Source organism: Callospermophilus lateralis, chromosome 4, assembly GCF_048772815.1.
Source record: "Callospermophilus lateralis isolate mCalLat2 chromosome 4, mCalLat2.hap1, whole genome shotgun sequence".
Lineage (NCBI taxonomy): Eukaryota > Metazoa > Chordata > Mammalia > Rodentia > Sciuridae > Callospermophilus > Callospermophilus lateralis.
In genome coordinates this window covers 94191119-94204845 of record NC_135308.1, presented here as the reverse complement: position 1 = coordinate 94204845, position 13727 = coordinate 94191119, and the positions used below count along the sequence as shown (strand labels likewise).

Here is a 13727-nt window from a genome sequence, read left to right as displayed (position 1 = left end):
ATGGCTTTCTACCATTTTCTAACTGTGGAAACTTGGTTAAGTTAATCCAAATTCTTGATTCCTGTTTCCTCATCCAAATCATGGGGATATTATTAGTACTAACCCAAAGGGTTATTGAAAATCAAATACTAATATGAGTAAAATGCTTAGAAGAGTACCCGTAACACAACAAATATACAACATGTTACACACATTAGTATTATCACATGCAGGCTCACATGATATTGCCATTAAAAAAAGGGTTAAAGTTCAATGGTAAGAGAAGAAAACAAATGCCATGACTCAAACTCCACATTTCTTAGACATTAAAAGATTCTTACCCAAGTTAGCTAGTCACTCTTTCCTCTTATGTAAAAAAATATGATATCTATAGAATACCATCTGAAAATGGTATTCAAATAAAAGTACCTTCACTATAACTTTGATCATACTATCTAGAACAATATTGTTCTGGAATTTATCTTCCCCACTGTTTTATTGTTTATTTTATTTTATTCTTTATTTTTTTGTGGTACTGGAGATTGAACCCAGAGGTGCTATAACATTGGCTATATTCCCATCCCTTTCTTAAAAAATTGAAAGAGGGACACTAAATTGCAAGACTATCCTTGAACTTGGGAATCCTCCTACCTCAGTCTACCAAGTCACTAGGATTATATCAGAGTACCATCACAACAGGTTCTCTCATTGTTTTTAAAGTAGGAAAGAGTTTTTCTATTCATTGGCTGTAAGGCTAGAAATATACAGTAAAAGAAGGAATCAGAGTGAAAGTCTAGCCTTCAGCTCTTCTCCTTTACCCTGATAACTCCTGCCCTCACAGAACTGGGCTGAAGTCAGAAGTGTTTCAGGAAATAGATGTCCAAGAGAAGGGAGGGGAGAAGGCAAGTCCCTATGTGGATGTCAGGCCAAAAAGGAAGCCTCTGCTGAATAGTCACTGCATATAGGAATACATAACTTAGAAACTTCCAGGGCTTCAGAACTCCACATTCAATTTAAAAATTTCTTTATGAGATTTAATTCATATGCCATAAAACTCATCCAAAGTAGACACTTCAATGTTCATCTTGTTGAAAATATATATATTATATATTTATTTTCTGGATAGCTTAGTTTAAGTTTTGCTTAGCTTAAATTGAGGTTTCAGATAATCCCAGAGCAATTGCAATTGCCAAATCCTACAATTTCTAGTCACAGGAAATATTTTCCCCTCACTCCTCAAGTTAAAGTGACATCTTCATACTCTGCTGGAACCATTAGGAAAACATTATATTTTGATTACTCTATTTGTATGTTTTTCAAAGGAAAAAAGTCTTAACTCCTCCAAACCCTAGCGAGAAATCACTTACAACTGTCATGTAATGTAGCATTCGACCATCCACCCGTCCTTCATCAAACTGGGTCTTATACTGGGGGAGGCCAATATCATCCAACCATCCTGAAGAACAGAAACCAACATCATTACAGTGTCACAAAACACTTGCTTTTGTGATTAAAAAGAAAAGGCAGCGATATTTATTTACTTATTATTTTATTAAAAATAAAAACCTCTTACTAGTGACCCAGTTGAAATCCAGCTTCCCATGATTGGTTTCTTCCTCGGATCCTAGAGCTTGCAGTGCCAGCTGGAGTTTCTTTCGATGAAGTGAATGCTTGATTCCAAGTTCCTAAAACAATAAAAAATAACTAAACTTATAATTCTAACTATGTGGGCTTATGACTCTGGAAAATGATGCAAATTCTTCCAAAATGAAGCTAACAGTAAGGATTCAATCTACATTAAATAACATACTAACTCAGGCTAGTTATGTTGCTGGATAAGAGGTTGTTAGAGAGCTAAGATGGCCCCAATTAATTTAGTGATATATTAGACATTCCTCAGTGACTTATTTTTTTGTTAAGATAGCAACTGTGGCATGCATAATAGGAACTTCACTCTTATTTTGTGTAAAATTTTAGATAAATGGGACACAGAACATTTTTTCTTTTTATAAAGTTAAGTTGAATTGCATATATTACGTTGAAAAGATAAGTCAATGTGATAAAGCCACAAAATGATTTTAAGTCATACGAGCCCAAGGTTTATTAGTATAGCTATATAATTATTTTTCCTTAGAATTCCCAATGGCTTTTTTGTTCCAAAGAATCATTAAGACCAGGTCCTTCCTTTTAAGTCCATGAAATGAAATAAGTATAAAGTGGCTGAAAACTCAAACCTTTTCAAGATTACTAACACTGGCTCCACCCATGCCCCTTCCTGGAGTATAAAGTTACCATATAATTATATTCTCTTTCTCTTAGTATTTTATAAATAAAATAGAGAAGTAGTCACCTTCTCTAGATCTTGCTGAGAAGCCTGCAAAAGTGTTTGACCAGACACAATCCAGTGCTTGCCAGAATTCAGGTAGGATCCCAAGCCTTGTTCTGCAAGCCAATTACAAACTTGCTCCTTGGTCCATTTGGCAAATGGTGCATCCAAGTCACTGCAGGAAAATGAACAAGTGCATGAGAAACAATTCAAAGACGATAAGCCACATAATTGTGTGATAAGCCACAATTGTGTGGCTTATCATCAATTTTTAACTCTACATTCAATAGATATGGAAAGTCCCTGGCGATACACAGTTGACCATGAAAAATTTAATTTTTAAAGTGTATTTGGAGAAGGAAGTAGTACCAGAGTTGAAAGTTATCTTCTAAGACCACGGTCTTCATTTTAAATGAAACTGCAAAAGATTCAATGTGATTTAGCAAGAATATGTTCTATAGAAAAACACTAAGTTGAACCAACACAAGTCACTATAACCAGTTTCAACCAATGTTGTTTTAAGACTGTATTCCCAAACAGAAAACACTAGGAAAAAAACCCTCAAGTCTAACTGGAATTAACTTTGACAGAATTATGGTTTTTTTCCTGATGATAATTTATGGGAAGAGGACAATATGCTGCCATTGAGTATAGAATAGAGTAATCAAAATAAAATTTCTGTTTGCTTTACTTAGACACAGTGTTCCTATTTGGAGGGAAAAAAAGTAAAGATGAACATGACTTTGAATTTTTTTTTTTTTAAATGCACAAGGAAGTCCTTTATTGTATTCAAAGAGAACATATGGCAAACGAGATCACTAGGTATTTGGAAAAGGCAAAGGGAGTTTCCTCCTTGCTGAAATCTGTGTCCAGTGACCTGCCTGTTGGGAGGGACTGTTTTAAATTTAGTATCAAGGCCTTGTACTGTATGTTTGCCAACCCCACCTCTCCATGCTTAGAAGGTCAGAAGAATAGTTCTCCACTTTGATAAGGGTGATAAAAGTTCTTAAGAGTCTTAATACATAAAACATTACATAGCCTTGATAAGTCTAAGAAATGTGATAGAATTTGTCTTTAAGTATTTTCAAAGACTCCACTAGTCTCAAATATTTATTGAATGGTTATTATTTGCCAGATACTTAAAACATATTAACATTTAATCTTCACAATCACCTTTTGTGATGGGTCTTAACTATTATGACAAGAAAATTGAGAGGTACACAGCATGGAAGTCATTGTTTATGATCATCTGGCTAGTAGAAAGCGGTAAGGACAGAAACCAAACCCAAGTTTCAACTTACTCTTCTGTGTGTGTGGGGGGGGGGGGGAGGAGCTGGGGGGGGGCAGTGTGTGGCTGAAGGCCAAACTTAGGGTCTCACACAAGCTAGGCAAGCACTCTCTACCACTGAGTTGTATACCAGCCCCTAGAGTCTACTTTTAAGCACTATGCTATCCATGGCTGTTCTTCATAGTACTTCCAAAGCAATAATTATATAAAATTTATGTCCAAGAACCACTGTAATACAGATGTGGCTGACACTTTAGCTCTGGCTCCTTACCTAACTCACCCAGCCCTCATTTTTTCTCCAGCTCTCACCAATCATGAACAAACCACACCACTGTAAAGATGACGAACCTTGTGTGATGATAAGCTATACTTTTGATAATTTAATCTAGTGACAGTATACTGCAGGTGTCCCTGAGCCTTGATGCTTAGGTAGAGATGCTAACGTTCATTCATTGGCTATACTTACCTGTTAGACTGTCCCAAATCTCGAGACCAACCCAATCGGGGGCCTGCAGTTGCCCTTGTCCCTCCTCTTTTGAATTCAGGCTCAGCCATGTCATCTGGGTTGAATGTAGTCGATTGACTTCTCCTAAGTCTGAAGAAGACACAACCCCACATTGCCATATATTAGAACTGAAGAAGCTTTAGACTTTAAAGTCAATCCACTTATTTTCTTGGCAGTACTGGATATTGAACCCAAGAGCACCCTACTGATTAGCTATACCCCCAGTTCCTTTTATTTTATTCTTAAAAATTCTGATACTGGGTGGTTTTTTTTTTGAACTGGGGATTGAACTTAGGGGCACTCATTCATTGAGCCACATCCTCAACCCTACTGAATTTTATTTAGAGACAGGGCCTCACTGAGTTGCTTAGTGCCCCGCTTTTGCTGAGGCTGGCTATGAACTAGTGATCCTCCTACCTTGGCTTCCTGGGCTGCTGGAATTATAGGCACCACTGGGGTAATGGGCGCGTGCCACCACACTTGGCCTGAGACTGGGTTTCATTAAGTTGCCCAGACTGGTCTCAAACTTATGGTCCTCCTGCCTCAGTCTCCTGAGTAGCTGGGATTACAAGGGTGCACTGCAGAGCCCAACTAATCAGAACATTTTTAACTGGTACGTAGATTTGAGCTATTCTTCCTTGTAGTGTAGTAATGTATATAACTATACTTAAACTTGAATCAAAGCCTAGTGAGTTAATGAATCCCAAATCACAATCTTCCTTCCATAAGAGGAACATAAAACCTTTAAAAATTTCATACCCATTTTCAGCCAGATTTCCAATTATCCCTACATTTGAGCAAGTAAGACAAATTCCACTTTACTCATTCACTCTTTCACTTACTTTCCAAAGAGTCTCATGATACCTCTGGATTTCTTTTTGGAATCTGGAGATGGTGGAGATATCAGGAAAGGACTGTTTCCCTGTGAATCTCTGGCCTGAGAAGATGTCCCAGCCAGATCTAGGTGCTCCACTGTCTCCTTTTCTGTTTCAGCTATTCCAAGAACAGAAAAGAAGAGTTGGTGAATTTTAAAATGCAGAATGAACATGATTAGAAATCAACCTTGGTTTTAGCAACTGTTAGGGATTCTTCTTCTGTTGGTCTATAAAACAGTGACTAATCAAGAGCTTGATAAATATGAGAAATGTAACACAAATGTATATTCTACACTACAGTTTACTTTCTTGAGTATAAAGATGATTAACTTAAAACACAATTGCATTGAGATTAAAAGTGTGAGATGGGACTTCTAAACTTTCTTCAACTCATCTGAACTCCAATCTTACAGTTAGTTTCATGGCACTGTTGACTATCTCCCACGCTCTTTAAAAGCACTCTCTCTCTTTGTTGCTGCCCTGACACTCCTAGATCACCATCTGACAGTATCTCCTTTGCTGTAGCATCCCCCTCCTTTTTTTTTTTTTCTTTTTGGTACTAGGGATTGCACCCAAGGGTACTCCTCTATCACTGAACTACATCCCAACCCTTTTTGAGACACAGTCTCTCTAAATTACTGAAGTTGACCTCTAGTTTGCTATCTTTCTTTCTCAGGTGGGATCATAGGTGTGTGCCACTGCACTCAATGCATTCCTGGTTTCTTTTCCTCTTATTCCATTTTAAGATTGGAAGTTCCCTCTGTAGGATCTTTTCAACAAGCTCATCCACTTGAAACTTAGCACTAAAAAATAGCTTTTGCTTTTGTGTGTGTAGTCCTGAGATTAAACCCCAGGGCCTCACACATGCTAAGCTAACACTCTATCACTGAGCCACATTCCCAGCCCATTTTTTATTTTGAGATAGGGTCTCACTAAGTGCTCAGGCTGGCCTCAAACTTGAGATCCTCCTTCCTTGGTCTCCCATGCAGCTAGGATTAGAGGTGTGTGCCTCTATGCCCAGCTTGAGCTTGGCACTAAGTGATGGTTTTATCATTTAAGAGTAGGTGGAATAAAATTTCTGGGCCTGGTCTTTTCTCCCAGTCTCAGTATCTGAACATTTGTACATGTTCCCAATTCAATGTGCCACAGAGACATTTTGTACTCAAATCCAGCCAACTTCCTTGAGAGTCTCTTATATTTAACTAATATTCTCTTTGTTACTTCATTTAAAACTCTTGTCATTTTCTTTTTATCCTTTTTTTTCCTTTGGCATTTAATCACTTCAGTTACCAAGTACTACCTACCTCTCCAATACTAGGGATTGAACCAAGGAGTGCCTAAACTTTTTATTTTTCTATTTTGAGACAGGGTCTTACTAAATTGTTTAGGCTGGTCTTAAACTTGCAATCTTCCTGTCTAAGCCTCCTGAGTAGCTGGGATTACTGGCATGAGCCATGGCACCCAGCCTAGCAATTTTTAAGGAAATTTATCCCAATTTATTATGATTTGGGCAGTGAGAAAATTTTAAACTAGATATACATAAATTTTCCTTTTGATATAAAGTTAGTACCTATTTTTTTTTTTGCTTTAAAATAATAACATCCATATTTGCCACTGACAGATCTATTTTAGTTCTGTTAACTGTCTCTTAGTGGATAGTTGTACATTAACAAATATAAGGGCTACTATTTCTTCCATGTGAGATTTTATACTTAGTAAAGGAAAGTAAAAGTTGTACAAAATCACAGGAACAATGTTTCAGCAAGATATACAAGTTGCAGAAGTTGACTTTTCTATGAAGCAGGGCTGTGATTACAGGTTATACAATAAGCAGCAATTGCCTCTAAGCAACAACAATCCAATTCTAAGAAAGATGAAGCAGATTATTTGAAAAGAGTTGTCTAAATAGATCATCTTGTTTTATGTATCCAGTGCTCATTCTAGATGTTTAAGACTACAAGAGAGCATGTCACTTTTGCTGGTACACATGAATACACATGTGGATGTCTATATGAGGTGACAATACCCACTGGGAAAACCAAGGGAGCCTACCCATTCACACCCTACAGACAAGATGGGTACTGGTGTCCCTGGAAATGTTGCCTAGCTCACCCTCATTTTAAGAGAATCATATTTTCCTTTTGAAGACTCTTTTTTTCTCTCCCTACTGAACACTGCCATACAAAAAAAAAAAAAAAACCCAAACAAACAAACAACAACAACAACAACAAAAAAAAAAAACCAAAAAAAAAAACTGAGCTTCCTCTCCTAAAGTAATCACTTTCAGGTGACTCCTCAGGTAACATGTAAAGTTTCTTCTGTCACTGCTAAATGCTGTCTCCATCTTCAAAGCAGTAAGATGTCAGAGAAATGCTCCCTAAGGTAACTGAGTCCATACTTATCATCTCAGTGTCTTCTATAAAGCTTCCTACCTGACTAAAAACATTTCTTTTTGAAGGCTGGGGGAAAGGTACACATGGAAAAGGGATTGGAAGTGAATGAGTGATGATATGTGTACCAGGAGTGAGAGAGCTGGGATAGACAATGCCAGGACACTCCTACCCTTGACTCTGCCATCTGCAGGGCATTTTGGGGGCCTCTCAGGTCTCCCCACAAGGTGTCGACAGCCTTGGCTAAAACTGTGGTCAAGCTTGGAAGCAAAGGTTCTATGGAAAACTTTTTGTAGAAAATGGAAAAACCAATCTGGAATGGAGAACTACGTTTTCTGATTGCTACCAGCTCCCTCTCTAGAGATTACAGAGGCCAAGAGCAGGGATTAGATAGGTTTGGAGCACAGCGCTGGTGAAGGTTGACATGCAGGGGTACAATACCTAAGGTGGGTGCACTGGCACTTCGTTTACGATCTTCAGAAATCCCAACAATGCACACAATCACACGCAGCCCAAAGGAGAGAACACAGGGGGTGACAAAATGAAACATAGATGAGACTCCTTCTAACAAATGTGCACCATGGAAGAAAGGCACACACTGTGCTTCTGAGGCTACACATAGACTCCACCAGGGCTGTCAGCAAGGGGTTAGCTTATCTACTATCAAAACAGATGGGACACTCTCTAATGATGCCATGCACAATCACATTTTTAGGTCTTTCTGCTGTTTATAACACAGGAAACAACGTATGGTGCGAGTTGATACATCCTCACACTGCTAAATTAAATCCACTGAAAAAAACATCATTTGCTAACTATATCTGCCCCTCCCCAAGTCATTCACCATCATGTACAAATAGATGAATAGGGAAGGAAGAGACTTATCTTTCCCCTATTGTTTCCCTCAAAGATCAGGTTACATGCATCTTGGCCACACATACCCAAGTTTGGTGCACTTGCTGTCCTTTTGTTACTTTTGATCTTAAAGAAGCCCCGGCCAAAGGAAGATCTTGCTTTTCGAGTGCCAAAGGGGTTGTCATCCACGGAGGCATCTCGTCCTGGAACTTTGGGAGGGAGGCTCCCAAATGTGCTACTTTCTCCTGAAGCTTTATCCTGAGAGAAGGGTGACAACAGTGAAACAGAGCACTGATGTGCACGATCCTTGCAACATACCAGGCCCCGCACTAAGCCTTAGACCATGATATATGCATGTTTTGCTTAAAAGAATAACTAAGAGCTGGGCATATAACTCAGTGGCAGAGCACTTACTTGCCTAGCAAGATTGAGGTACTTGGCTTCAATCTCCAGAACCAGGGGTGTGTGTGGGGGGAAACTGAAGTAACACATTGATTACCAATATCAAATAAAATAGAAGTATTTTTTAAGAAATCCACAATGAAAGCTACTTAAAAAAACAGCAATAGCAACAAGATAAACACCCTTCATCACTAATCCATAATCAATGTATTTACAGTTTTAAATATTTAAGATAAGAGAAATTATCAAATTTTACTTTTTTATGTTTTAAAGAATTTAACTTTTATTTTTTATTTATTTGTTTTTTCTGTGGTGCTGAGGATCAAACCCAGTGCCTCACCCATGCTAGGAAAGCACTCTACCACTGAGCTACAACCCCAGCCCAAATTTTATTTTATTTGCCTCATTCTTCAAGACATGGAATGAAGGTATTATAACCAGAATAGCATATTTCTAAATTTTCTAGCAATCATGATATAGAACTAGACTACAGTTCACATGTTTCAGGCGGTAGGTGGGATGTGCTGGGGATTAAATCCAGGGGTGCTTTACCACTGAGAATATCCCCAGTCCTTTTTATTTTTATTGAGACAGGGTCTTGGTTAAGATGCTGATGCTAGCCTTCAACTCCTGCCTTAGCCTCCCAAGTCACTGGAATAACAAGGAGTGTGCCACCAAGTCCAGAACAGTTCATATTTTTATATTACAACTCTATCAATAGAAGCCTAATGTAATTCTGCAAAGCAGGCATTAGCCCACATTTTTATATTAGCAATAGAAGGAGATTCTACTCTGCTATTTTCAACATTCGAAGAGTAATAAAATGCAGATATAAACAGCAACTGCTTATTTTGGGCTTTTTGGTTATCTGAATTGGCAATTATAGTATCATAGTATTATATGGTTTTAGTATTATCCCAAAATGCTTCTAGTTTCATGTTTTTGTCCCTAATATCTTTTGCATTCTGTTTCCTTCTTTTGCACAGGTAGAGAAAAGGGTAAGGGGAAACACAAGCATCTAAGACAGAGATTTTATTCTATGTATCTAGTGCACATAGTAACTGCAAGTTTACAGATGATGCAATGTAGTAGCAGGGTTGTTATCTGTGTCTCAATACTGATGTCAAAAATTCAACCATTCATTGAGTTGACAAGACAAAAAGGACTTAAATGACAGCCCTCTTTACTGATTGCCTTGCTAGTTCTATCTACGTTTAACACAGGTACTAAGAATGGACAGTCAGGAGACCACCTCTGGAAGTAGCCTGTCAACCCAACTGGAACCTTTACAAGTTCCTGATTGAAAAGGAGGGCAAAGAAGTACATGTAGATGATATCCTAAAAATACCAAAATGTATGCCTCCAATGGAAATGTTGTTATAAAATAAACTACTTGTAATCTAAGGGCTTAAAAACACACACACACACACACACACAGACACACACACATTTTACTGGGGACTGAATGCAGGGGTACTCTACCACTGAGCTACACCCCCAATCCTTTTTTTTTTTTTTTTTTTTTTTGGTGATAAGGTCTCATTATGTTACCCAGGCTGAAGTTTAACTTGTGATCCTCCTGCCTCAGCCTCCTTAGTCAATGGGATTATAGGTGTGTGCCACCATGCCCTATCAAGAAGGGCTTTTAGTAAGGCCTAAGGAAACCCATTTGTGGTCATTAAGAACATCAAGTAATATGACTGTGAATTTGTAATTTTGATTTTGCTTAATAACTGTTAGGTGATATTCAGATAACATAAAATTAACTATTTTAAAATGAATAATTCAGTGGCATTTAGTACATCTACAATGTTGTGTAATCACCACCTCTAATTAGTCCCAAAACAGTTCCATCATTCTGAAGCAAAACCCCTCACCATTATGCAGTTTCCCCCCATTTTTTACTCCTTTCACCACTATACAAATCTATAACCAGTTTTTATGGACTTATCTATTCTGGATATTACATAGAGAAGAAATCATAGAAGATGGCCTTTTGTGTCTTCCATCTAGCATGATGTTTTGGTGGCTCTGAGAATTTTGGTCTCCTGGAGACATTTAAGCAATTTACATGTAATAGAAGTTGAAAACATTTTAATTTGGATATAAAATTACCTCTGAAGGCTTCTGAATAGACTCCTTTTCCTGTTCAAAACAATGACAACATTTAAAGTTGTTATAGGAATCCTTAATATATTCAGAACTTGTCACATACTGTTCCATAATCAGAGATTTACATCACCTCTAAGCTACAAAATCTTAGTTTCATTTATTTCCTAAAATGTTCTATTACAATCTCCATTCTTGGTTTTATTAACTACTTTGAATTCTTATATTCATAATTAATATTTATTGTTAATTATGCCATGGTTGCTAATAATTATCCATTATAGAAACTACAAGTCTTCTTATAAGTTTTATTCGCAAAATGAAAAAAAATGAATATTCCTAAATATATTCTTCTAGGGGTAACAGGAAGAAAACACAAAACCTACCCCATTTTTTGTCTCCTTCTTCAGACTGCCTAGGCTGCTGGACTTTTGCAGACTTGAAGTTCTAAAAAAAATAATAAATAATAATAGTAATAATAATAATAATTAGGATTAATAATATGTGACTCTGATTCCTGTTTCTAAGTAGATCATCTTAGAAAGAAACGAAAATTGTGTGTGTGTGGGTTGAATCTTGAAAATAAAAGAAAATCTGGGATCAGTCACTTACATACTTAACTAAATTATAATATTTAGTTCTTTTAAAAGCAAGGGTGGTTAATTATCCTGCCAATAGCTCTAAATGTCTCTTACATGTTAGAATAGTTGGAAAAGCACTTAGGACTATCCTTACAATGTCAACATTTTAAAACAAGCCAGTGTTTTCCATGGACTAATGGTGCATCCTTTGCATGTATACATTTTTATCAGGAAATTTAAATACCCATATACTATTTATATCTAATTCTTTTAATAAAATCAAGAATGACAATTTTATTTTCCAATTCACAAAGGAATTGGTTTTTTTTGAGCCTGGCAAAGCAATTTGTTTTATAGTTTGACCCAAGCAAAATGAAAGAATCCCTATTGCTGACCATAATAATTCATTAGCTATCATAGGGAAGGCAAAATGATACTATAAATACTCAAGAGATTTTCTCTTTCACATTATTAGCATTCAGTAAACAGATATGGAAATTGACTTTCTCACAAACTAAAAATAGGAATATATGACCAGTTTACAAAGAAAAAAAGGGGCTGGGGATGTAGCTTAGTGGTAGAGTTCTTGCTTAGCATGCATGAAGCTTTAGATTTGAGCCCCAGTATCACCAAAAAGAAAAAAGAAGAGAGAAAGGGAGAGACAGAGAGAAGGGGAAAAAAAAGGAATGCATTTGCTCTAAAAATTATAAATATGCAAACTTTTAAAAGCATTTCTTCTGTATTTATGTGTATGTAAATTGCTAGAAGTGTTGACTACCAACTAAAGTAAAAGATAATGGCAAAACAGAAATGATCTCATCTTTGAGTACTGTTTTATAAAAAGGATTTCCTAATTTAATACAGACTGCAACTTGGATAAATATTCATATTAGGTCATATAAGTGAAATACAAAAAAATTTACAAATGAAACAAAACCCAGAAAACAACAACAACCTAAACTATTTCAACTTTTCCAGTCATTACAACACTCTGTGGGATGTTTTGCTGCTGGAATCAAAAGTATAAATCAGTACAAAAAAGAATTAAAAGCACTGAAGTTCAAATAAATACTAATAAAGGATAAAGATCTGCAAAAACAGGACACAAGCTGATGGTAAAAGAGTGTCTCTTTATAAACTTACAACCTGCACTCCCACCCAGTCATTACAGCTGCATTAATTTATTCATTAGTTTAACAGACACATACATTGTCACTAATACACTAACTGTTAATATTGATTATTGTTCGTGTAAGAGACCCTTTTCTTTCTCAAGACTCAATCACACTTTTGACATTCAATAATATGTAACTTACAAAAGACCATCACACAAATGGGTTTCAATAGCAGCACCAAGGATTGCTTTTCCTTCACTAAAATGAAAAAAAAATGTATTTATTAATGTCATGAATAAAAAAAATCTTACCAATGATCCCTGACTTACAATGGTGTTAAGTCCTGAAAAACCCATAATAAGTGGAAAAATCATGCTGATTTTTCATCAGTGTTGAACAATCCTACCCAACAATGCGGCTTAGCCTACCTACCTTAAACTTAGGACATTTATACTAGCCTACAGATGGGCAAAATCATCTAACACAAATCCTATTTTACAAGGAAGTGTTGAATAATTTGTCTAATTTATTGAATGCCATATTGAAAGTGAAAACTAGCAAGATTGTAGAAGCTGAAAAATCACTGAGTTGAACCAATATAGGTTAGTACTGTCTATATATTCTATGTGAACAGAACTGTCAAGAATGAAACAATAGTAAAAGAAGATATTTCTATTTTTTAATATTCTGCTTTATTTTAGTTGGCCTAAATGTACGATTAGGCAGTTAGAAGTATGACAGCAAAAATTCTATTTGCCTATAGAGATAGATTCCCTCTTCTGTTTCCTTCATAGGCATCTTCTAAACAGCCTTGTGGCACATCACTATTATTACCCTGCTTATAACACATTGTTGGTGACCCATGATCTAGGAAGTAAAATCAAGTTCCTTAAAACCCCTCTCTAACCTGACCATCTCACATCTTCAGTCTCAGGTCCTATTACTTCCTGCTTTATGCCTTTTACTTCAATAATACACAACTGTATTATTGGGTTCCTGGCACATCTCTTCCTGTTTCCTGTTTTATGAGTAAAAACTATGTTTGTAAACACATGTGAAGCCTTTTTTTTTTTTTTAATCTACGTTTGTGAACACTTATATTGCAATGGTAGGCTACAAATGACATACTTCTCTTCAAATGAAGTCTCTGGTTTAAGAGGCAACTTGGTTTTTTCAGGAGTTTCCACTCCTATAGTTGCTGCCGATAATGAAGGAACTGAAACTTGCAAGATGCTGGTGTGGAACTGTAATTACAAAAATACACCAAAAAAAAAAAATAATAATCAATCAATCAAGCAAACA

General features: G+C 36.5%; 1 protein-coding gene across 25 annotated transcripts in view; it reads right to left on the bottom strand.

Moving 5' to 3' along the window:
- Ppfibp1 (PPFIB scaffold protein 1) overlaps nucleotides 1-13727 on the bottom strand; it is a 288979-nt gene that overhangs the window by 9488 nt on the left and 265764 nt on the right. For 20 of the 25 annotated variants that reach the window (XM_077109302.1, XM_077109298.1, XM_077109309.1 and 17 more), the window contains 11 exons: nucleotides 13554-13669; nucleotides 12627-12683; nucleotides 11116-11176; nucleotides 10736-10765; nucleotides 8305-8476; nucleotides 7805-7837; nucleotides 4941-5091; nucleotides 4060-4188; nucleotides 2330-2480; nucleotides 1553-1664; nucleotides 1347-1435 (listed from right to left, as the gene is read on the bottom strand). In XM_077109302.1, coding sequence (XP_076965417.1) covers nucleotides 1347-1435; nucleotides 1553-1664; nucleotides 2330-2480; nucleotides 4060-4188; nucleotides 4941-5091; nucleotides 7805-7837; nucleotides 8305-8476; nucleotides 10736-10765; nucleotides 11116-11176; nucleotides 12627-12683; nucleotides 13554-13669 — 1101 coding nt within the window. The remainder of the gene's footprint in view (nucleotides 1-1346; nucleotides 1436-1552; nucleotides 1665-2329; nucleotides 2481-4059; nucleotides 4189-4940; nucleotides 5092-7804; nucleotides 7838-8304; nucleotides 8477-10735; nucleotides 10766-11115; nucleotides 11177-12626; nucleotides 12684-13553; nucleotides 13670-13727) is intronic. The other 5 variants (XM_077109304.1, XM_077109312.1, XM_077109319.1 and 2 more) reach the window with 1 other exon arrangement.